The following is a 21,442-nucleotide window of genomic DNA, read 5'->3' as shown; positions in this document are numbered from 1 at the left end:
CTGGTCGTCTCTCTTTCTCTCTCTCTCTCTCTCTCCTCTCCTACTGTGTGTCGTGCTCTTCGCCCCAGGTCTCCCTTAGCCCATGGATGCCGCTCCACCCACAACAGCCCAGTGCATTCGGCGTGCGGCGCACAGAGACTGTCTCAGAACTTCTCTGTCTCTGTGCCCACACTCATCTTCTCTGGTATGCAGAGGCAGGGAAGGAAGGGAGTCAGTTTAGGCGGTAGAGACATACTGATTTTTAACATCTTAACCAGGTTTTAAAATGTGCAATGAGTAAAACATCGCCCTGTGTGTTCTTAAATACGAAGAAAAAATAAGGGAAGCTCGGCTAACGTTTTGATTATCTGATGACAACATTGCAGTTGAAAAGTCTTCTTGTCATTTTCATTGTGATGATCATGAATGACTTATGAAACACGTTATACAAACACTCAAGAGAAACAGTTGCTCCTCTATTTTTGTCCAGCAACTGCTTCAGCTTCATGATTGCCTAGCGTTTCATTTTACGTCACAATTAGAGAGTGGCTTGGCCCAAATCGGTGTTGACCTCAAACATAAAAATTTGCCATTCTATATTATTATCTGTATATCGTATATTCCAGACCATAAGATGCATTGAAGATCCTTTAATTTTCGCAAAGATCGATGGTGCACCTTGTAATTCGGGGCACCATATATTGACGTCTTCATCATCTCCAATTCAAATTCCTTTCTATTTACTTTGATCACAAGTAGGCATACAGGTTTTCGTCATACTGGAAATAGAACTACTTTGTACTTGCATGTCTATGAATCATGGGAAATGTAATCTACTAAGCCTAATGTTGCGATCAGACGTGACGCGAGCTGAGCATTTCTGGCTGCTTGTTTCCAATGTTACTATGTTGGACAATGAGGACTAAAGAAAAAATCTTTTGAGAGCATTCACTTGTTTATAGCTGTTGAACTTAACCAAGATGGCATTTGACAGCCAAAGCAAAAACACAACCACCACCGGCAAGTCCACTGTTCCACACCCCTGAATACACCTTACCAAGAAGGCAGAGGAGCATGATTCCACTTATGGTTAGACCATACCCACCGGTCCCCCTTCTTTAAAAAGGGGAACCACCACCTGAATCTGACAATTTACAGGCACTGTACATGATTTCCACCCCCACAACATCCTGCAGCCTTTAGGAACTCTGGGCAGATCTCATCCACCCCTGAGCCTTGCCACCTCGGTGACTTCAACCCCAGAAAGCCAGCTTCAGCGGCCCCAGATTTTTTTCCTCATGGGAACGCTTCTTTGTGGGATTGAGGCGGTCTTCAAAGAATTGAAGTGTTGAAGTCAGCAGCACCCAATCAACACTACACTCAGTGTTGATGGTGCACTGCTTCCCCCTCCTGAGACCGTGGAAGGTGGACCAGAATTTCTTTGAAGCCGCCCAGAAATTCTTCTTGGATCTCCTCCCACGAGTTTTTGCCCCGGTGGCCAAGGCTACATTCCACATGGCCAGCCGGTATCATCAGCTCTCTCCGGGGGTGATACAGGCCAAATAGGCTCGATAGGACTCGTTCAGCTTGATGCCATCCCTTACTGCTGATGTCCATCAACAAGTTTAGGGTTTGACGCCATGACAGGCACGGCCCCAGGCACGCAACATGGTCCACTCTGACTCATTGTCCGCCACCTCCCCTGGGACGTTGCCGATGTTCTACCGGAGGTGGGAGTTTGAAACTCTTTCTGACAGATGATTCTGCTCGGCGTTCCCAGCAAACCCTCACAATATATTTGGGTCTGCCATTTCGGACCGGCATGTTCCCCCACCATAGGAGGCAACACACCACCAGGTGGTGATCACTTGACAGCTCCACCCCTCTCTTAACCCGAGTGTCCAAAACATGTGCCCGCAAATCTGATGACACAACCACAAGGCCGATCATCGAACTGCATTTGTTAATTATGTTTATTGGGACCTTACGTTTTTGACGGTTTTGAATAAGGGGTCAAATGTACCCAGGAACTTAGCTGCAAACTTTTCATGAGGGTTAAGTAAAACTGAAGTGTTTGGAAACAGTCCTCAAGAGTCGAAGAAAAGTGTTGACCTGTGCTTCACTCCATTGGGACACATGCTTCAGTCATCCTACTTGTGTTCGATTGCTTTTTTTCCCCATTAGTTTATTTTGTGTCTTTATATTTCTGTATTTTTGTCTTTATCCTACTTTTGCTTTTCATGCTTGCTTTGTTTGTTTGTTGGTTTCTTTTTTTTTTTTTCTCCAGCCATGTGTAGCACCTCAAGCACACCCCTCTGCAAGAACAAACATTTTCCACTCATTCACACTGACACGCACAGAGTGAGGCTGTGACTGATGGGCGTATGTGTGTGTGTGTCATATTCTCCCGCCAGGCCGGTATTTGGTGAGGACCTTCCCTCGTCATCCGGCCCGCCCACCCCTTTCAGAGCCCTCCCCACCAATCCCTTCTCTCCAACCCCCTTCTCTCCCCCCCAAGCCAGCCGCCAGTCCTCATCATCAGACACAGACCTCAGTTTGACGCCCAAGACGGGTAAGCACATGAGGCATCACCCCGTCAATCTGCATACCCCACCTCCTTTCCCACCCCCACGCCACTCCAACACTACACTGAGGTGCTTCTCTGGTGGTTTTTCATGTTTAGTTTATTTCTTCTTATTATCAGTTTTGCATTTTATTCTGTCGTGTGGTTCATAATCTGTTGTGAAGACATAAAATGTATGTGCATTAGTTTGTTTGTTTTTGTTGTGATGTATTAATAGAAGCACTGTGTCTCTTAAGTAAAGTAAGACCAAAATAGTTATAAGGTTAGTCCCAAGTGTAGTATAGACAGAGTGCTCTTGCCCCTTTTCCACTGCACACTACCTATTCGTCTTGTCGCTTTTCCATTGGTACTGCTTACGGTAGCCAGACGTGGCAAAAATACTCACCCTCTCCTTAAATACAAATCTGTAAGAATAAATACGTTAAAAAAATATACAAGTGCTGATTCAACTCATTAAGTAAAAAAGTAAAGACTCTAAAATGTACAGTTCAAGTACAAGTAAAGTAAAAGAACAGTAAAAGTAAAAATGAACCTTTTTTGATTGACGAACTTAGCTGTAACAAGTTCTGCTCCCATCAACCAACCGACGGAAAGATGCTGACTTCATCGCCGGCCAGTCTCCATTCTGACCTTCTGCTGTAGTCTTAACACTAACTTACGTTAGCTCAGTAGGAATGTCACAATTACAGGAAAAAATGGGTAAAAAAAAAAAAAACTTTCAGGCCATGAGTGTCAAACAATCCAATGAAAAATTGATAACATGATTGCAACTGAGCGTGCCGTTTTGTGCAGCATGACCACATATTACGTATTCTTAGGCCGCTGCATTCATTATGAAAAGGCTTTCTCTACTTATGCCATGTCTTTCTTAGTGTAAAATTAGAATAGTTCATGCGCCTGGAGATAAATTCCTTGTGTACTTTGTGACCGGTGTTAAACCGAGGACCACCTCAAGAGCCAAATAGAGCAAGGCCAAACTGAAGCGAGCAGTGGAAAAGTGACCCTTAAGATATTCACCTCCATGTTATCCTCCTTTCGTCACCTCCTGACTTGCTGCTTGTCAGATGAGCCTCAGTCCATGAGATGCAGGCCAGGCATCTTCCTCTGCCCCAGCTCCCCAGTCCTCTCCACATCTTTCTCTGGCTCTGCGTGTGGGAGTGCTTCTGGGTCCACCCCGAGAAATACCTCCCTTCCCCCTCCTTCTTCCACCCACTCCGACTCCGCCCTGCTAAGAAAGAGTGTGTCCTTCACGGAGGACTTTCTGCTGGTGGCCTCCGGTACAGCTTGGCTGTCGTGTGTCATTTATGGCAATAACAGCACAGCGCGAGTGACAACTGTTCACTCACCATTAACTCCGCAAGCGTTGTCTTAACACAGTGATTCCCAACTACATTAGTGTGCTGTGAGATTATCAACTGTGCCCCAGGAAAAACAGTTTATTTATTTGGTAAGAAAATGTTAATTTACTGCAAGTTACAGATCTGACCGTTTTTTTAAAGTGCAATGTTGAGTTGAGTTAACAATAATGTTGCACGTTTTCATCTAAGGTATGTATGCCAGCCATTTATAGTTATAGGCAGAACAATTAAATGCCCTTCTACTAGATGGCAGAAGATAATTAACCTTTTTCCATTAATCCAACTGAATAATAGCATTGTGTTAAACTAAACAGGCCCAGATTTCACACCGAGTAAGTACAGTTGGGAGTAAATTGACACAAGATCATGATTATTTCAGTGTCCTTTTTATAATTATTTTTTGGGGGGATGGTGTGCAGTGAGATTTTTGTTATACGAATGGTATATTTGGCTTTGGGGTTAAATTTCAGGATCAACCTAAAATGCGCTGTATGATAAATTATTGAGCAGTTACATAATATGTAGATCTACATTTGCCGTGTTCTGTACTCGTAAACATAGGAAAAATTATTTACAGAGTAATGCCCATATTTTACTTATCAGTGTGAACTCAGACGAGGTAAACGTAATTTAATATTCTTTAAACTTTTTAATGCACATATCCGACTGTTCCTGTTCTCTAACAAAGAGCAGAATGAAAAATTCACAAGAGTAACCATATTTTTGTGAGCAGTCTATTTGCCTCTGCTCAGCAGAGGATGGGATGCAATGATCTAACATCTCACAATTATAGTAACTCAGTATGTAGCATGCTTCCCCCCGTTTTTTTCCCATCCCCTTTAAAGCTAGTTAGTGAAGGCTTGTACGAGGGCGAACGTGGAGCTAGTATCCTCAGTCGTGTGTTACGCATAGTTGCTTTGACTAGTCCTACCAATTCATGACGCTGTCATTATTAACTAAATAATTAATAGTAAGCTTGGAACAGGTGACGTGAGACTCTCTCTTCTGTGACCAGGAATGGGCAGTGGGGGCAGCGCAGGCAAGGAGGCAGGACCCTTGAAGACGCTGCTCAGACAGCAGACGCAGACGGCTCTGGAACAGAGGGTACGTTGATGAGTCACCATTACAAATACAGGCGGGCATTGATAGTTTGCTTTAGGACTGGGTGATCAATTCAAGTTTTGACATTTTCCATAGTTAAAAATGCGTTCCTGCTGACATGCACTTCTTACACTAACAACATGACTGCAAACAGAGTTCACTGCTTCCTGCTAAGAATCATGCAACATGGGCAGAATAATTTTCACATAGTTTTTTTGTAAGACAAGAAATTAGTCCCGATCAAAGTCAGTTATATTTCTAATGACATGGTGCTCATTTATATGTTGCAGAAGCAGTCATTTATTGACACGTTAGGAACTTTTGACCTGCAGTCTGTGCTTTTGTGAGCATAGGATTAATCGGTAAATCGAATGCCTCGCCTTTTTGGCTCAGTTCCTTTTTCACCACGACAGACCAATACATAGTTCGCGTCACAGCAGACTCCTGTCGATCTCATGCTCCATCCTCCCCTAGTAGTGCACATCTTCACCACTGGGAAGTATAATCACACTAATAAGTATATTCTTGAATTTTGATACAGTTGTTTTATTGTGTCCCATTAGAGACTCAAAGAGATCAGATACATTACCATGGTTATGCTTTTACACAATTGATATTTTTGTTGTGTCCAGGAGTTCCCATTCTTCACATTGACCTCTTTTCCACCTGCCTTTCTCGTCCACGTGGGCGGTGTTGTCAGCGCTCGCTCAGTCAAACTGCTGGATCGCATACACAACCCCGGTGAGTTCATGAACATAAACAATGTAGCTTGTCCGCCATTGTCTAGTGACACACAAAATTGTTAGACTTTTGCTGAGTCAGTGTCTAGTCTTGTCATTGTTGAACTTTTTTTTCTGTGTGGATATTTAAACTTATTTGGTTAGTCTTAAGTCACAGGATTATAGTCTTGTAGGTGATAGAGGTGAAAAGTGTTTCTGGTCACAGATAGGGGGCTGCTGTTAGTTAGTTAGCATTACAGACAACATGGACTAGGCTTGCATCCACTGCACAGGTTTAATTGTCACCTTGAGTTTTGTTTTAATGTTGATGTGACACGTGATAGCTCTGTGTGTGTTGTCGCCTGCCATGTTACTGTGTGTGTGATGATAGAGTTGAGGCGATATACTGTTTTTAAGTGGTGCATGGCTCCAGCCTGTTGCCTGCTGCTGCTGCTGCTTCTCTGTGGTGTTTCTGGCTGCAGTCGGCATTGGGCGAGCTATCTTTGTAACTCTCGGGTACTTCGCCAGGTACACCTTCACAATCGGTTGAGATCCAATATGGCAGCCATATTAGGAAAACCCATTTAATGCTCTTCCATTTGGAAAAGGAGTGCCACAGTCGTAGATGTCCTGTTTAACCTTTTATTGAACCATAGAAGAACAGCACATGCATGCGGAAGCTGCTAAATGCCACAGCTAACACCTTAGACCCTCATGCAGAAGTATTTGAAAAGTCTGTCGTAAGAAGTTTAAGTGTATTGGTTTTCCAATTGGATATGATTTGATTTTGCCGGTGTACCTAGTAAAATGTTCAGTGTGTGCCTATTGCGCAGAGCCTGTAAAGTTTTAGTAGACGTTTCCAATAAAATTATGAGTCACCCCAAATAGTCATAATGGTAAGCCCAACAAAACTATTTTCTTAAATACATTTGTGATTATGAATGTTGTAACAGAGTCAGTGCCATTTCTTTAGTTAAAATGACCCCCAAAAAAATTCATTATTAATTTCGATTTGGTTGTTGTTTCTGTACCTTATGCATCAAATTATACAACTGCGTATGGCTATATAATTTTTTTTGCAAGTAGTTCAGACGCGACTGTGTATGCAATGTGGAAGGCCAGTTCATAATAGTAATAATAATAATGTCATTTTAACTTGGGATGTTGGGAGTGTCTTGTGTGATTATTCAGCAGAACACAACACAGAAAGCCTTTGATAGCCATTCCAATCTTTACTCGCATCTGTATGGTTGTTTTGAATCTGGAGAGAAATATTTTTTTCCCCCTTTGGCTTGTCATTCTTCTTTAGTGTTATTTCTGCATTGAATGCATCGTAAGTGTGAAGTAGCGCTGTGTGTTTAATGTCTACCTGTGTAAATGGAGTGCTGCTGTTGTGTTGTTGGACTGTCTCTTCTTCTCTTTTTCTCTCTTTCTCTCTTTCCTGTACTAATGGTGTGATCTGGCCCAGCCTTGGGTAACACGCGCTCGTACAAACTGCTAGACTGGAATAGTGTCACGGCAGGTATTTCTCCCCTTTTACTGCTCTCACCCACAGAGGTTTTGGCAGCTCAGTGATGTGGAGGCTAGTTTTGTTGTCGATTTTAAATACAGTTGTGCTCCTGAACAATTCAGTTATTGCCCTGCATAAAACTCAGTGAGCTGTCATCTCCTCTTCCTTTATCTGTGTGAATGTGTGTGATTGCGTGTGTGTGTGCTTGGAGCTGAGTCGAGCATGCGCTATGCTCTCACCCTGTCCCAGCCTGGCCTGATAATTCCCTCCGCACCCCCATTCCAACCCTCCAACCGGCTCATCCCGCTGCAGCTCTCCCTTAACGTTGTCCTGGATCTGTTCTAATGCTTCCTCAAGATGCATTGTGTCCCCCACTCACCCTCCCCGTTGAGGTTTAGGAGGTTGACAAATAACCACTGACCAGGCATGTACACTCCTAACTAACTGGGCCGTATTCAGACTGATACATATGAGAGAGGAGCTGATGAGTGAAAGGAAGTATGGTAGTTTAGGAAAATTGCAAAAACAAGGAATGATTGGAGAATGGAAATCTTAATTATGAAGGACCCTGGTGGATGAATATGGCCCTCCTTTGCCCATTAGTGTGCACATGGGTGCCTGTGTGACAGTCTGCTTTTGATTTGCAGGAAGCCGCTCGTAGGCTTGATGCCTGATATTCAGTCATCGGCCTTCATTTCTTCACTTCATCTTTGATTCTATTCCCTGCTCCCTCTCATTGAACCATTCCAGTAAACCCGAGTTTTATCTAAGTCAGCATGTGGACCCATGGGGGTGCGACTCAATACTCTAATGTAGCTCCCTTTTTGTTATGTGAACCAGAACTTGCAACTATTTCAATTTTCAAGCATTGTCAACATTTAAGCTCTTTATGTTTTTTTTGCTATTCGCCTATTGAAACACAGCCATAAATGAATGAAGGCTTGACTATAGTTCATATTATTTTCATGTGCCTGTGTTCTTATTATTCAGTCACACTGAGGTCTGATTAAATGGAGCTCAAAGCAATAAGATTGAATATTATCCAACATTTTATACACAGAGTGGGGGGTCCTCTGTAAACGACTGAGTTTCGTTCCTTTGGTGACGGCACTAATATATACATAAGTTTGAATGTACCATAGTCCTTCAGTAAAGTATGCAAATGCAGTCGTGAAGTTGTAATTATCATGAATAATTGTCAGAAACACTCTACGAGGCCATAAATTAAAAAAATAAATTGTGCTCAGACAAAGTGGTATAAACAAGCACACAGGGGATCAGAATCTGCCACTCACGCCTTGGTCTGGTAATGCCATAGCAGGCAGTGCAATAAAAGCACGGACTAAAATGACGCAAACTCCTTACAAGAGAGAGGGCGATATTACTGTCGTTCAATCTGTAAATATTTGATGAAATATCCCCAAACACTTAAAAAGAAATTTTACATTACCCTCAAAATTAAATGTATTATAGATGATTTGCTTTTAAAAAAATGCACCAGATCAGAAGCACCCATGTACACATATAAGCAGTAAATAAAACTCTCTGTGACTGCTATCTTTTCGTTCATAACCTCCAGATTTCATAATTACACTGAATATTTGCATGAAAAACACCTCTCGGCTCTGAATGTAAAATCCATCAAATAAAAAAAGACAATAAGCAGGGCGCTAAGTGTGTATGCCGCCTTGTGCTGTTTGACCACATCTATCGCAACATGCTATTCGTAACCTTGACAAGTCATTAACCGAGGACCCCGTTCAAGCAGTTGCAGGTAATCTTATTAGTTGAGTTTGCCTTCATCATTATCATTATCATGTTCTACAAAATGATGATCATTCATTTTGTCCTGATTTGAAAACAGTGGTACTCAACAAATAACCAGAAAATACAGTTGCCTGTTTATTTTCTGATGCTCCGAGTAAACAAATTGAGACCACACCAGAGAGATGTGTGTCAAATATCCTGTTGGCATGTTTGCTTTTTGACAGTCAGGTATAGTGTGTCTTGTAGATAATAAAGTCCAATGACTCATTGGTGTAAAATGCATCCAGTCAGTGGTACTGTTTCATGTTTTGTTGATTGAGGCGCCGCATGTTTTTTCAGATGAGCCCGAAACCCGCGACGCCTGGTGGGAGGAGATACGACAGGAGATCAAGTCTCATGCCAAAGCCCTCGGTTGCCATGCTGTCGTGGGGTACAGCGAGAGCACCAGCATCTGGTATAAATGATCATTTCCTGTAAAATGTTACCAAGTATTTTTTTTTCTGAACGTATGCATCTATTTTTTACCCCCTTCTCTTTCCTCCACCATCTCTCTCACTCTATCAAACTCAGTGAGGAGGTGTGCATCCTGTCCGCGTCTGGCACGGCAGCCATCTTGAATCCTCGCTATATGCGCGAAGGCTGTTTGGACGTCGCAAGCATAGACCACAGGTGTGTTTGAGCCCCAGTTTGACTTGTCCACCATGTCGTGAATTTACGTGTATAGTCTGAGCGCAAATTGCCTCCTTCAACAGGTTTGAGGAGTCTCCCTCGAGTTGTGGCTTCTGTCACATACCGTACGATGAGTTCAACATGCCCTTCCCTGCCCAGCTCACCTACTGCTATCTCTGCAGAAGACAAAAGGTCCCAAGTGCATTGCTGTTGTTTGACAGTGTTTAAATGTTGTCTGTTGATTACTTTATTAGGCCCCGGACAAAATTGCTGGAGTCACTGTGTTTATTATGACTTGCAACAAATCCGTTGCCTTTTAGGAGGCCTCAACATGCTTGCGTCTTTCAATGTAATTATGTTTTTGCTAGGTCCCTGATGTTCTGTTCACAACAATCGACCTGCCGTCAGATGCAGCCGTCACAGGGAAAGGCTGTCTCATTCAGGCCAGGTATGATACCTCCCAGTAACCTGAGATGCAGCAAATCCGTCCATCCCTTGAATCAATGCAAGTTAACACCCGTGTTTGTCGCCTCTCAGACTATGCCGTCTGAAGAAGCGAGCTCAGGGGGAGGTGAACGCCACGGCCATCTCCAACCTGCTTCCTTTTATGGAATACGAACTGCACACTCAGTTGATGAACAAGCTGAAGCTGCGCAGCATGAATGCTTTGTTTGGCCTCCAAATACAGATCAGCATTGGCGAGAACATGTTGCTGGGTCTAGCTGTAGGTCCACTTGTTTATCAAATACAGTAACCTCCTTTCCGCATGTTCACAGTTAACTATTCATTAGGGATGCAACGATATCCAAATGTCACGATACGATAATATCACGATAGGAACCTCACAATATGATAATAATCACAATATTGCAAGGGGGCTGGTAATATAGAAAGAATTCTCAATAAAAATTGTAACCTATAAATATTGTTTAAAAAAAAGATTAAAAATAATTCACAATATTGTGTTTTTGTACATTATAACAGTATTGTGTTATGTCGTAAAATTAGTTTTAAATGATATTAAACTGTTGCGACCCTTGTGAAGATAAGCTTCTTAGATGGATGGATGGATGTTTTAGGATAATGGTTTTTGATATATTTCGATTTTCAACAATTAACATAGTCGTCACTTACCGGTACTTTTTCAGTATTCGTAGCAGAGCCCCATACAAACTGTCTGTTTGTTTTTTTTTTCCAAAAGTGTGTGTATGTGTTCAGTCTGCCACAGGAGTGTATCTCACTGCCCTCCCTACACCAGGAGGCATTCAGATCGCGGGGAAGACTCAGGGAGACCTAAGCAACGAGCACCACATGTTAACCATCCAGAAGAGGATCAACGACACCATCTCCAAGAACAAAGAGCTGTATCAGATCACGCCACCGGTGAGATGCACTACACCCGCTCTGAAAGCCAATGATCTCTGCCAAATACCCCTTATTTTTCACAGTAGGTCTTTACACTAATAATAAGAACATATAGAATATGAAGCGGGTGTTTAATAATCATACTTGGAACAACTCCTTTATTTATCTGGAATGTGAGCCAATTCTTGAGAAGGAATTAGGTTGATTGTATGAGTGGAAACCTCTGTTTTATGCAGTTTGGAACCGTCTCTGCCTTCTTAGTTAGTGATTGAATCCTTGAACAATTGACATCATGGAAGCAGTGACTCACAATTGCTAGAATTAAACACGGCATCTCCTCTGGGCTACTTTTGCTAGAAACATTGTTTGTTATCTTTTGTGGCCTCAGGTCCTCATACATTGCTCGACAGTCTGTCATCTGTTGTCAGTGTTTTTTTTGTCCGTCCTGATAAACTTACCCCCTTTTATCTCTCTCTGGTCATTAAAGAAATTATTTACCCTGGACCCTGAGGTGCTCGGCGACGTAAACATGGTACTGATCGCTGTGCGACACGGCAACGCATGACAAATGCATCACTCTTGTTTATCACAGCCTCTACCAACACCTCACCCCTTGGGACATCCATTTAACTTGGGAGCGGGCCAACATGTAACCCACGTCAGCTGCCACTTGGGGCAGGACGCTTGCCATTGTTACTCATTGTATTTGTTAATTATGACTGTCTTCCTTGCTCATTCATCCGGTGGATGTGCTTATGGTGTGTCTTTAGGCCTCTACACACCAATCCGATGTCGGCCGTTGTGGCCATCTGTCACATCGCCTTAGAAGACGGCACGTTGGACCGGAAAATGACCGATGAACACATCGCAAAAGCTAACTTAGTAGTAGCAGTCGCCAACTACTCCGGACCTTCTGCATATGCGTGAGAGGTAGTACCCCTCCATGCCATCTGCAACGATAGTGCGTAGCCTTTCATGGTGATGTCTGTACACATCGTCTGTTCGGTGTAATGCACCACTTGGTAAAGTCAGAGCCGTTGTTAGGGCTTCTGGGGGGCGTGTTCGTCTGATTAAACATGGCGAATCGGGTCAGGTACTGTGACTGGCAGTCAGCTTGCGAATCACTGCACTGGACAAGTACGGGAAGTGGAAAGCTGAGAAACTGAAAATTAAGCTATTCCTCAAGAACTGAATAAACTTCACTCATTTTTCACATCACCTCTATGGACATAATGGTTGGCTGGACAGAAGAGTGTAAAGACGAATTCTTCTCTCTCATTTGAGAAAGACCACCGTTATTGGACAATGGACATCCCCGTGAAAGGCTACGTAGTGACTATCTCCGCCCATGGCATGGAAGGGTACTACTTCTACGCATGCGCAGAAGTTGGCGTCTCCGTCGGCTTTTGCGGTGAGTTCTTCGGTCATTTTCCGATCCAACGTACCGCCTTCTTAAGTCGATGTGACAGTTGGCCACGACGGCCAACGTCGGATTAGTGTGTAGATGCCTTAAGTGTGTGTGTGGGGGTGTGTTTGTGTGTGTGAGACACTGCTCCTCCAGATCTATTTTCAAATTAACACCAGCCGTGCAGTAACTGATGGTGGTACGTGAGTGAGCATGTGGCGTGTTATTAACATAGTCCCTCCACTGCTGGGCGGGTATTGCAGTGGTGTACTTGCTACTACTGAATGTACTCTCACCAGCTCAGTTGTTTTGTCGCTTTTTTATTTTTTTTGCTTATTTCATAGGAACTCACAGAGGAAGTAGTGGGTTCTCCCATACCAGAGCCCAGACAACGAAACAGGCTGTTCCGCTCCCACTCAGAAAGCTCAGATGAGCTGTCAGAACTTGACCTCTCTCATGGCAAGAAGGATGCTTTTGTCCTGGAGGTGTGTGAATTGCTGTGATTGGTGTTAAGGGATTCAAATTTGAATTGTAGATTTCTGTAGATCAGTGGTGAGCAAAGTATTTACGCACGTATTAATTTACCATTTTTCTGGGAAAAAGAGCTAATTTGATGATACAAATATCACAGAACTTATCTTTTATTTGGAAGAAAAATATTAGAAAAAGACAAAGTCAAGAGTGCTTTTTTTTTATTTAGAATTGTCATGTACAAATGCATAAAAATATGACGAAATACATTTTAACTAACCAATTTGCGGCAATTTGTCCTGTAACATAAGAGTTGAAATGTACTTATTCATTTTGTGTTGTCTCATTAAAAATGGTTAAATTACTTACTTTATATAAATTAGGATAAACAATTGGACCTACATATTAATTCATTTTAATGTTTTTATTAGTTGTTTAATTCATTCTAATTAAACTATTTATAAATGACCAAATAACAGCATGAGACGTAATTATGATTAACATATACTATTTTGCTATCCACATTAAAAAACTACAACATTATCTATGAATGACCTAGCTATAAAAGAAAAAAAGGGGGGGGGAATAAGGTCGTTGAACACTCAAGTTTATCCACCCCTTCTGTAGATTGACGACACTGATGCCGTGGAAGATATTCACTCCTTATTGATGGACGCCTCGCCTCCCACGGGTAATGGAACCAAGTCCTCATCATTAAAACGCACAATTTGAACCATAATCACGTCTTTTTATCTTCAGGGTTCCACAGCTGCAACACAGAGATTATGCCTGGGATTTACAACTGGACCTCGGGAATACAGGTCTTGTCACATAGCTCCATCCACCATGTGCATGAAGGCATTTGGCAGTTTAGGCGGCATTTACGCAAATTTTAATATCTTTACAGATTTTTAAAATGTGTGAGATCCCACACATGACGAATGGACAAATGGCTAGTGTGAGTTTCTGAATTGGCTATCATTTAATTTCAATTCACAATTAGTGTCCTTCGGCCTGCCAAGTCAATGTTGATTACACGCATGGTATTTGTAATTATGTATTTGTTTAACATTTATGATTGTCAGTTGAGGAGATACAATCACTCTTAATACTGTAATCGAGACTGTGCTGACTTTTATTGGAACTGGGTGCGTTGCCCAAATCTGTCCCAATTACTGTGTCTACCCTTCTTAATTTAGGTCAATGCGCAAGATTAATTAGATTCAATTGTGACTTGTGATTTCTCTTTTCCAGATGTTTACGTCAGTACGGGTGTTAAGGTTGAGCAATGCCAATCTCACCAATCAAGGCTTGAACAAAATCTTCACTGACCTGTGTGAGAACCTGCTAAAGGTGTGTATGGCACTTCTAAGGTTTCTTTGGATACACATTTTTCTTATAGGGTACAAGATTAATTGAAATACAATCTCTTGCTGGGGGAAACTGTTGCCATGAGAAAGTCTTCAAGTTATAGTTAAACATTTGGTAATATAAATTATGATCTAAAAGCAATTCGGTCTTGACTTTAAATGAAGACATACAGAAAAGCAATTTTTATTGTGCAGTTTATAAACGTTCATTCAAGTGTGAAAATAAGTTCACCACTGTTAAATGTAAAAAAGATAAACATTGTTTTCCTTGACAACAAGTGGCAAGCTTTTGGTCAAGTTGTTTGTTGTGTGTGTTTATTTCAGAGTTTGTACTTCAAGTTGCGCTCTATGATCCCCTGCTGTATTTGTCATCTCAACTTCACCGTAGCAGTGCCAGAAGAAGAACTCATACAGGTGAGTGAGCATCCTTCACGCGTGCGTACTTGCTCACATACCCTTTATTACCCTTCACTCTTACGTTGTTCGTCTGCTTGGCAGGTTGCCGTGACGGCGGTCGCCATGTCGTATGACAAAGACCAGACACAGGAGAAGCTAGCGGACAAGCCCATCACCAAAGGTGGATCCTGGTTTGTGGTTGCAAGAACGGGATCAGTAGTTGGTCAATCTTGGAATTATGCCTTAAATTTCACATGCCCATCGGAAATATTACCATACTGATAATGTTTTCAGCTAATACTAATGTGCACCCTAAAACACTGTAACTTTGCTTGCCTTTTTTTTTTCATGCAGTCCATATGTTGGAAGTCGCAACACCCAGCCGAGCAGGAACTCCACAGTCTGAACTATTTGGATACAAATTACTTAAGAAGGGAATTTTACATAACATGTATGTCCTCTTTAAACTCGGACACACCCATTGATAGTTTCTGCCGGGAGCAATTGTTACAGTCATTGTGGATAAGTTGCAAAGGATTATTATTCAGAGAAGCTTCTGTCTATACATGAAAAAGCTTTTAAGAGTTTTATTTTTTTTAACCAAATTAAGCATGCTCAAATGGTTTAGTGGATTGTGGAATCAACACTTTGGTCGTCTGGAATGTTTAAGTAATGTACTTGTGCGTTTCAGGCTGCAGTGAGACTGAAGAGCAGCTGCAGTTCCCCATGGAGCTCTGCGCCGACTCCCCTTCTGCCAACACACAGCCGCCCTTGAAAACCTCTGGTATTGTCAAGCTTTCTTCTCACGATTAGCTTCACATTTCACTAACAGCCTTCGTCACCAATTTCCTCCACTAACACCTCAGGTACAGTCTCTTTACTCACTCCGGCTGCAAAACTCTGCCAAAATCATCTGATTATTGTGCAACCGGAAGGTAAATGATCAGCGATGTCAGGTTGCAGAGTTTGGTCTCGTCTGTTGTGAAACTAGTGGATAATAGTGTCATGTTGCGTGACACAGAGATGTTTTAGATTAAGCAATCAGGCTGGATTTACACTGCACGATTATGTTTTTTTTGTTCTTCAGTGACACAATAGGGATGTCCTAATGGCAGCATAAAGAGAAAAAAATGGAGTCTAACATCTTTTATATTAGAATATGGTTGGAAATTGTCTAAATAGCCTGGATTAAAAAAAGTATAGACACTGAATACGGCTTAACCTGCCATAGTACAGGTGTTTAAATCATTGAATAGGCAAAATAATTTACCACAATTGAGTAGTATTACGAGTCAGTCCAGGAGATGCGTGCCTCTGTCAGTTATGTAACTTTTACTATGTAATTGTTTACTTCTGTGATGTTCCTGACTGGTGTCACTTGAAATGTACATGGATATAGTAAAGAAAATTGATGTAGATATTAAAACATAACGGAAAATATGAACCTGCAGTGTATAGCCAGCCCTGGAATATGAATGGACACATAATCGTTACATATTAAATGCAAAGCAAAACTTTGATGTTTGTGTCTGTCCGCAGGTGTCCCAACAAGCACTGCTGTGTCATCCAGAGGTAAGCCCCACCCCCAACGAACTTTTGTATCCAGCGCCCACCCGACCTACCTGCTCACAAAACTGCAACACGGACCTATTTTTTGACTTATCATCCTTATGTCTCGGACAGAAATATCCCACACCGCTCCAGACCTCATCCACTTGTTTTTTTTTTCTGTCCTTTTTGTTTTTGTGTTTTTTTTTCCCTTGTTGTCTTTTGTGTGGTTGTGGGTTTTGTGTGTGCGTGTGTGTGTGTGTGTGAGTGTGTGTTCTCTCCAGCTGCCTCCGTTGATTACGGTTCCTTTGCAGACAGATGCAGCACCTGGCTAGAGCTACTTAGGCTGAAAGCTCACACCATAAGACGAGGATCAGTTAAGACAAGTAGGAGGACACAGTCTTGAGCACACTCTGCTGGCTACGTGCAAAGATACAAAACACACACATACACACGCACACACGCACGTATCATAAAAACGTCCATGCATGCTGCTGTGCGGTGGAGCAATAGAAATTACATTGCAGATTTTTGTTGGATAGTCTGAACGTTTTTAAGGCCCAGAGCCTCATAGGGATTTATCCAATCAGTAGTTTTCCATTTTGATGATAGCAAATTAATAGGATTGTTGTGATTTGTTGCACATTTTTTCTTTCCAGATATTAACGCCATTCAATCTTTCAATCTCTGTCAGAATATTGAGAAAAGTTGCATTCTCTCTGCCACCTTAGGCACGCCTGCACAATCTTATGAGGTCAAGCACAAACTGAGTTCATCGACTTGTAGGAGCAAATTCAGACATCCAATGAGATTCACTTTTGGCTCTGGCTGTATTTTTTGTTTAAACAGTGTTTTCTGAAATAGTGACCTATGACTGAATTGATGTCTCATCATTGGCCGCAGTTTTTGCCACACCCCAAGAAATCAGGAAAGTTAAAGGCAACACAGGCAAGACAAAGGAGCTTTACTGATATTGCATATTTTATACAGAAGCTAACTCAATGTGCTTCACACAAATAAAGCTACAACTCCTAGCATTTACAAACACAACAGTTAGCCACATTCAGAAGCAACACAGAAAAAACAAAAGTATAAAAAAAAAAATCACTAAAAGAACATTGACATATATGGGTCGTGGCCGTGTCAGAGCCTAATTCAGCTGACAACAGTCGTGATTCTCTCAATTGATTTCAAGACATTGTGCAGGTGTGACTTACAAAGCGATGGCTTATTTGTATGACGTTACAGGGTCCACAGTGGTTTTGAAAGCCACGATCCCCTTTTTTTTGTCTTTGCTTGATTGACACGATTCATATCAGCTAAATTTCCCTTTCACACTCTGGCTTGTGCATTATTATTGTGCTCGCCTTGGTTCATAGCTGTCTCCGTTTGTCTCCCATCGCTCGAGGTCCAAGAGAGTTACTTGTCACGTTGTCGTTTCCCTGACACATGTAAACGTACACCACAGCTGTTCCCAGGTCTGTGTGTCTGTCTGCAGACACTGTGTAAACTGTCTTGTCCACCTGTCACGCATGGGAAGTGATTGTCTGGCCACCCGCACTATCCACGTGACTGCATGTGTTTTAATAGTCACATGTACACACACTTTTTTTGTTTGTTTTTCACATCACATCACGTCACATCACATCAGATGTTTCGTAAACTCCGAAAGGATGTTTGGCGAAAAGTTATTTTCTTGCTTGAAAATTTGAGTTTTTTTTTTTGTAGATATCCACTACAGTAATCCCTGTAAGATATTTGTGGGGACTGTTGTCGTTATGCAATGGCAACCTCAATCAGCAACTTTTAGTGACACAGAGCTGCTGCAACCTACCTTGCAAATAAGTTGTTTATGGTCCGTGAACCTCCAGTCTCATCTTTGGAGCGTTCCAGTCCGCTGACAGAGAGCCGGTCCCGCTCGCTGCGCTCCAACCGCTGCTCGTTCGGAGGAAGCTCGGTCACCGTGGTGAAGATGACGCCGCTTTCCTTCCTTCCTGGTATGCGTGTGGTAAAATACTTAGGCATCATCAACATGTTCTTCATTCGCGAGACCACGTCCTTACGAGAGGTACATCCCGAATGACTCAATTGAAACAAACCCAAATAAAGTGGCTACACAGACAGTCTTTTGCGTTTTCATCCTTTTCAGGAAGGCGGCGTGAGCGGCTTCCTCCATTCGTTCATAGCAGAGGTGTTTGCCATGGTTCGCGCCCATGTCGCAGCTTTGGGGGGAAATGCCGTTGTGTCCTACAGCATGAAGGAGTGTGTGTTAATGGAAAATCCCAATAAGAACCAGGTACACACACTTATGCTGGGTCTTTCACGACTCTGCATTTCACTTTAGCGATGAGCACGCTTTGCGACTCCTTCTCTGCCTCCTCTGTGTAAACGCTACTTGTTACTTTATTTATCACAATGGAGGAGATGATCTGCATCACACAGCTCGTTGCTACTGCTGTGCACGGACTTACATTTGGTACAACTAAAGTTTGTGTGCTGCGGCGCAAGCTAATTTTGCTCCTCGCATTCAAGCAGCCACGAAATAAATTACTTTCGGAAGTACAAGCGACAGTGCAACATAAATGCAATGCTTTATTTTTTTACCAGTTCGCCACTGGTTAGCGTAGCATGTTGCTGATTGGTGAACATAGGGGATAAAAGCCTTTTAAAAAAAACTGCAGTTTTGACAATCTCAAATTCGCTCTGTTTGAGATCGCGATTTTGGTCTCTAAACGATAAATCGTTCAGCCCTCGGTCAATGTACTGCTGGACAGTCGGACTCGTTTCAATGTTATAATCCATGCATGTGTGTTTGTCACTCAGGCTCAGTGTCTCATTAATGTGAGTGGTGATGCCGTCATCTGTGTGCGGGAATCGGATCAGGAGCCCGCGTCGTCCACGACAAGCCTTGGACAAGCATGCACAAGTGGAATGGAAGTGGCCACATGACACCCGCCCTCACTCCCCCATGTAGTCTAGCCGTCCAAATGGGAGCAATCTTCGTCTGCCTTAACTGTCAAAAATCCCTGTTCGGAGGTTGGTCATAATAAGCAACACATGCGCACAAAAGAAAATTATTCATACTGACATGGATTTTTGTCATGTATTTCCACCACAACTGCTTAAAACAACAGCCAAAGAAACGCCTAACGTTTGCCTGCTTTCACAGTCATTCCCCTCAAGTATCCGCCCAAAGCTACCCAGTATCATTCGGGTTTGTTACAGTCAGGCACTCTTCTAAAGCAGGGTACACATGTCATTAGTACCAGGTTTGACCTGTGAGGGGCAGCATGGTGCCACAAGGCATCCACACTGCCCAAAAAGGATTTGGAATCATAAATATAATATTGCACAGGTTGAACATTATTTTTCGTCTCTGACGTTTTTAGAATTTTCTTTTTAAATCAGAGATGCAAGCCAACTTTTCAAATGTGACTTTTTGCTCTGATTCTGAATCTGTCCGTTTTTCTCTAGTACATCGAGTTTTCATAATCAATCATAATGATAATATAATAACAAAATACTGTATGTAATGTAGTGCCATTTACACATTAAGGGTTAGATTCACCGACAGATGGATTTTTTTTTTTTTTTCGGAAAAGTCACAGCTCTAAATTACAACGCATTGTAAAATCCATACAAACTTTTTAAAGGTCAAACTTAAACAGAAATGAAAATAAATAAAGAAGCTGATGTGCTAGAAAAAAAGTACTGACATTTTTAAGGCAGCATCAAGAATTCATTTAGGGACACATAAAGCTATCTCACATTATAAGTTGCTGTTGACGAATTTAATCGGAAGATGTGAAAAAATGCTAAAATTCACTCACATTGTCAGCATATGTGATGCCTGATTAAAGCAGCTGAAAGTTTCCAGATAGCCATTATTAAAAACAATGTCTAATATATTTTATTATAAAAATGTGTCAAACAAATAAATTGTGTTATTTATTCCCATTATAAATGACCGATATTGTGGTGCTGGAAAAAAAAATCACTCTCAAAAACCCTATACAACGGGTAAAGCTAATCTTTGAGAGTTGAAGATTATGATTACGATAATTGGAACATTGTTCATAAAGGAAAATAAAACGCTCACATTTATCCCAACAAGCAGGTATAAATGTACCTACTTCAGTCATTTTTCCAAGGGACTCTGTAATATTTCTAAGGCACTCAAATTCTCATTCAGTATTTAATTTATTGCCATTTCAGAGTAAGTATTTTGAAGCAACAGTCATCAGCATGCACAAATTTGCCAACTCTGTTTTGTATCTTTATTAAAGCTGTTGAATTACATTACTGCTCCCAATAAGCATCACCAACCACAATTTCTGAGTGTCAAATAATCAGGTCACAACCCCTTGCCGTCCAGCTTGTTTGCTGCGATTTATGCGATTTACGGTTCTTATGATTTTACCACAAGTGGTAAAAAAATAAAATAAAAGTTAAAAAATGGTATGTATACAAAGCTTTCTTAAAGGTCAAATTTCTTTGCTCATCTTGCATCACTGCTGTTTTCATGTTTTTGGTCTGAGTCCTAATCCTGCTACTGATTTTTTTTTTGTGTGTTGTTCACATACATGATGTCCGTGCTGGAAATTCTTTAGATTTTTTTTTTTTACAAAGCTGTAAATTCTCATTCTCATCATTTGTTGTTTTTGTTTTTTTGTTTATTTTTTTAAGTGCAATAAATGCTTTTTTGGAATTAGTGGTACTATAAATATTTTTTGTAGTTGTTTTTTTTGTGACAAACGTGCTCGATTTCCTTTGTGTTCAAACTTGAATGTGCTAGAAGCATGCAGACCAAATTTTTATCGCCATGAACTTGTAATGCTTGCCTAAGACTTGCACAATAAACTCAATCAAACAAATATGAGATTGTGTTGGCATCTCTGATAATTGAAACAAACAAAACCCCTCAAATGTCAAAATCACGCAACGGGATGTCCTCGGCATACGACGGAGTTTGAGTTCTTAAGTTTGTAACTGTGTTTCCATCGTGGACTTGGGAACTCTTATAATCGTCAGTAATGGGTTATTTATATTCTTTTTTTTTGTCTCATAAAAAAATTAAAATCTCAGTCAAACTATTAGAATCGGTCATAGATATATTGGGGCTGTTACAGCGTTCCTAACGAACTTGAATGAATTGTAACTGTCCTCTCGCGACTTGACCAATTAACACTCCGCGGCGCTG

General features: G+C 41.6%; 1 protein-coding gene across 16 annotated transcripts in view; it reads left to right on the top strand.

The window, feature by feature from the left end:
• The window catches only part of c2cd5 (C2 calcium dependent domain containing 5), a 29,122-nt gene extending 8,001 nt beyond the window's left edge, over positions 1 to 21,121 (top strand). Inside the window, exons 8-31 of one of the 16 annotated variants that reach the window (XM_088297619.1) lie at positions 2,394 to 2,551; positions 4,937 to 5,025; positions 5,655 to 5,763; positions 7,210 to 7,263; positions 9,358 to 9,472; positions 9,589 to 9,687; positions 9,771 to 9,879; positions 10,056 to 10,135; positions 10,225 to 10,411; positions 10,906 to 11,070; positions 11,540 to 11,584; positions 12,802 to 12,942; positions 13,556 to 13,619; positions 13,688 to 13,749; positions 14,183 to 14,281; positions 14,623 to 14,712; positions 14,797 to 14,875; positions 15,386 to 15,478; positions 15,561 to 15,629; positions 16,234 to 16,266; positions 16,557 to 16,628; positions 18,114 to 18,310; positions 18,392 to 18,538; positions 19,066 to 21,121. In XM_088297619.1, coding sequence (XP_088153745.1) covers positions 2,394 to 2,551; positions 4,937 to 5,025; positions 5,655 to 5,763; positions 7,210 to 7,263; positions 9,358 to 9,472; positions 9,589 to 9,687; positions 9,771 to 9,879; positions 10,056 to 10,135; positions 10,225 to 10,411; positions 10,906 to 11,070; positions 11,540 to 11,584; positions 12,802 to 12,942; positions 13,556 to 13,619; positions 13,688 to 13,749; positions 14,183 to 14,281; positions 14,623 to 14,712; positions 14,797 to 14,875; positions 15,386 to 15,478; positions 15,561 to 15,629; positions 16,234 to 16,266; positions 16,557 to 16,628; positions 18,114 to 18,310; positions 18,392 to 18,538; positions 19,066 to 19,191 — 2,482 coding nt within the window. In that variant the 3' untranslated portion in view covers positions 19,192 to 21,121. Of the gene's footprint in view, positions 1 to 68; positions 185 to 2,393; positions 2,552 to 3,627; positions 3,841 to 4,936; positions 5,026 to 5,654; positions 5,764 to 7,209; positions 7,264 to 9,357; positions 9,473 to 9,588; positions 9,688 to 9,770; positions 9,880 to 10,055; positions 10,136 to 10,224; positions 10,412 to 10,905; positions 11,071 to 11,539; positions 11,585 to 12,801; positions 12,943 to 13,555; positions 13,620 to 13,687; positions 13,750 to 14,182; positions 14,282 to 14,622; positions 14,713 to 14,796; positions 14,876 to 15,385; positions 15,479 to 15,560; positions 15,630 to 16,233; positions 16,267 to 16,526; positions 16,629 to 18,113; positions 18,311 to 18,391; positions 18,539 to 19,065 lie in introns of all 16 variants that reach the window. The other 15 variants (XM_088297618.1, XM_088297634.1, XM_088297620.1 and 12 more) reach the window with 15 other exon arrangements.
• Positions 21,122 to 21,442: the final 321 nt, after the last annotated feature.

This window comes from Idiotropiscis lumnitzeri, chromosome 6 (assembly GCF_059441095.1).
Source record: "Idiotropiscis lumnitzeri isolate Australia: NSW breed Sydney's pygmy pipehorse chromosome 6, RoL_Ilum_1.0, whole genome shotgun sequence".
Taxonomy (NCBI): domain Eukaryota; kingdom Metazoa; phylum Chordata; class Actinopteri; order Syngnathiformes; family Syngnathidae; genus Idiotropiscis; species Idiotropiscis lumnitzeri.
Note: the sequence above shows the minus strand (reverse complement) of the source record. Positions and strands in the feature narration are given on the sequence as shown.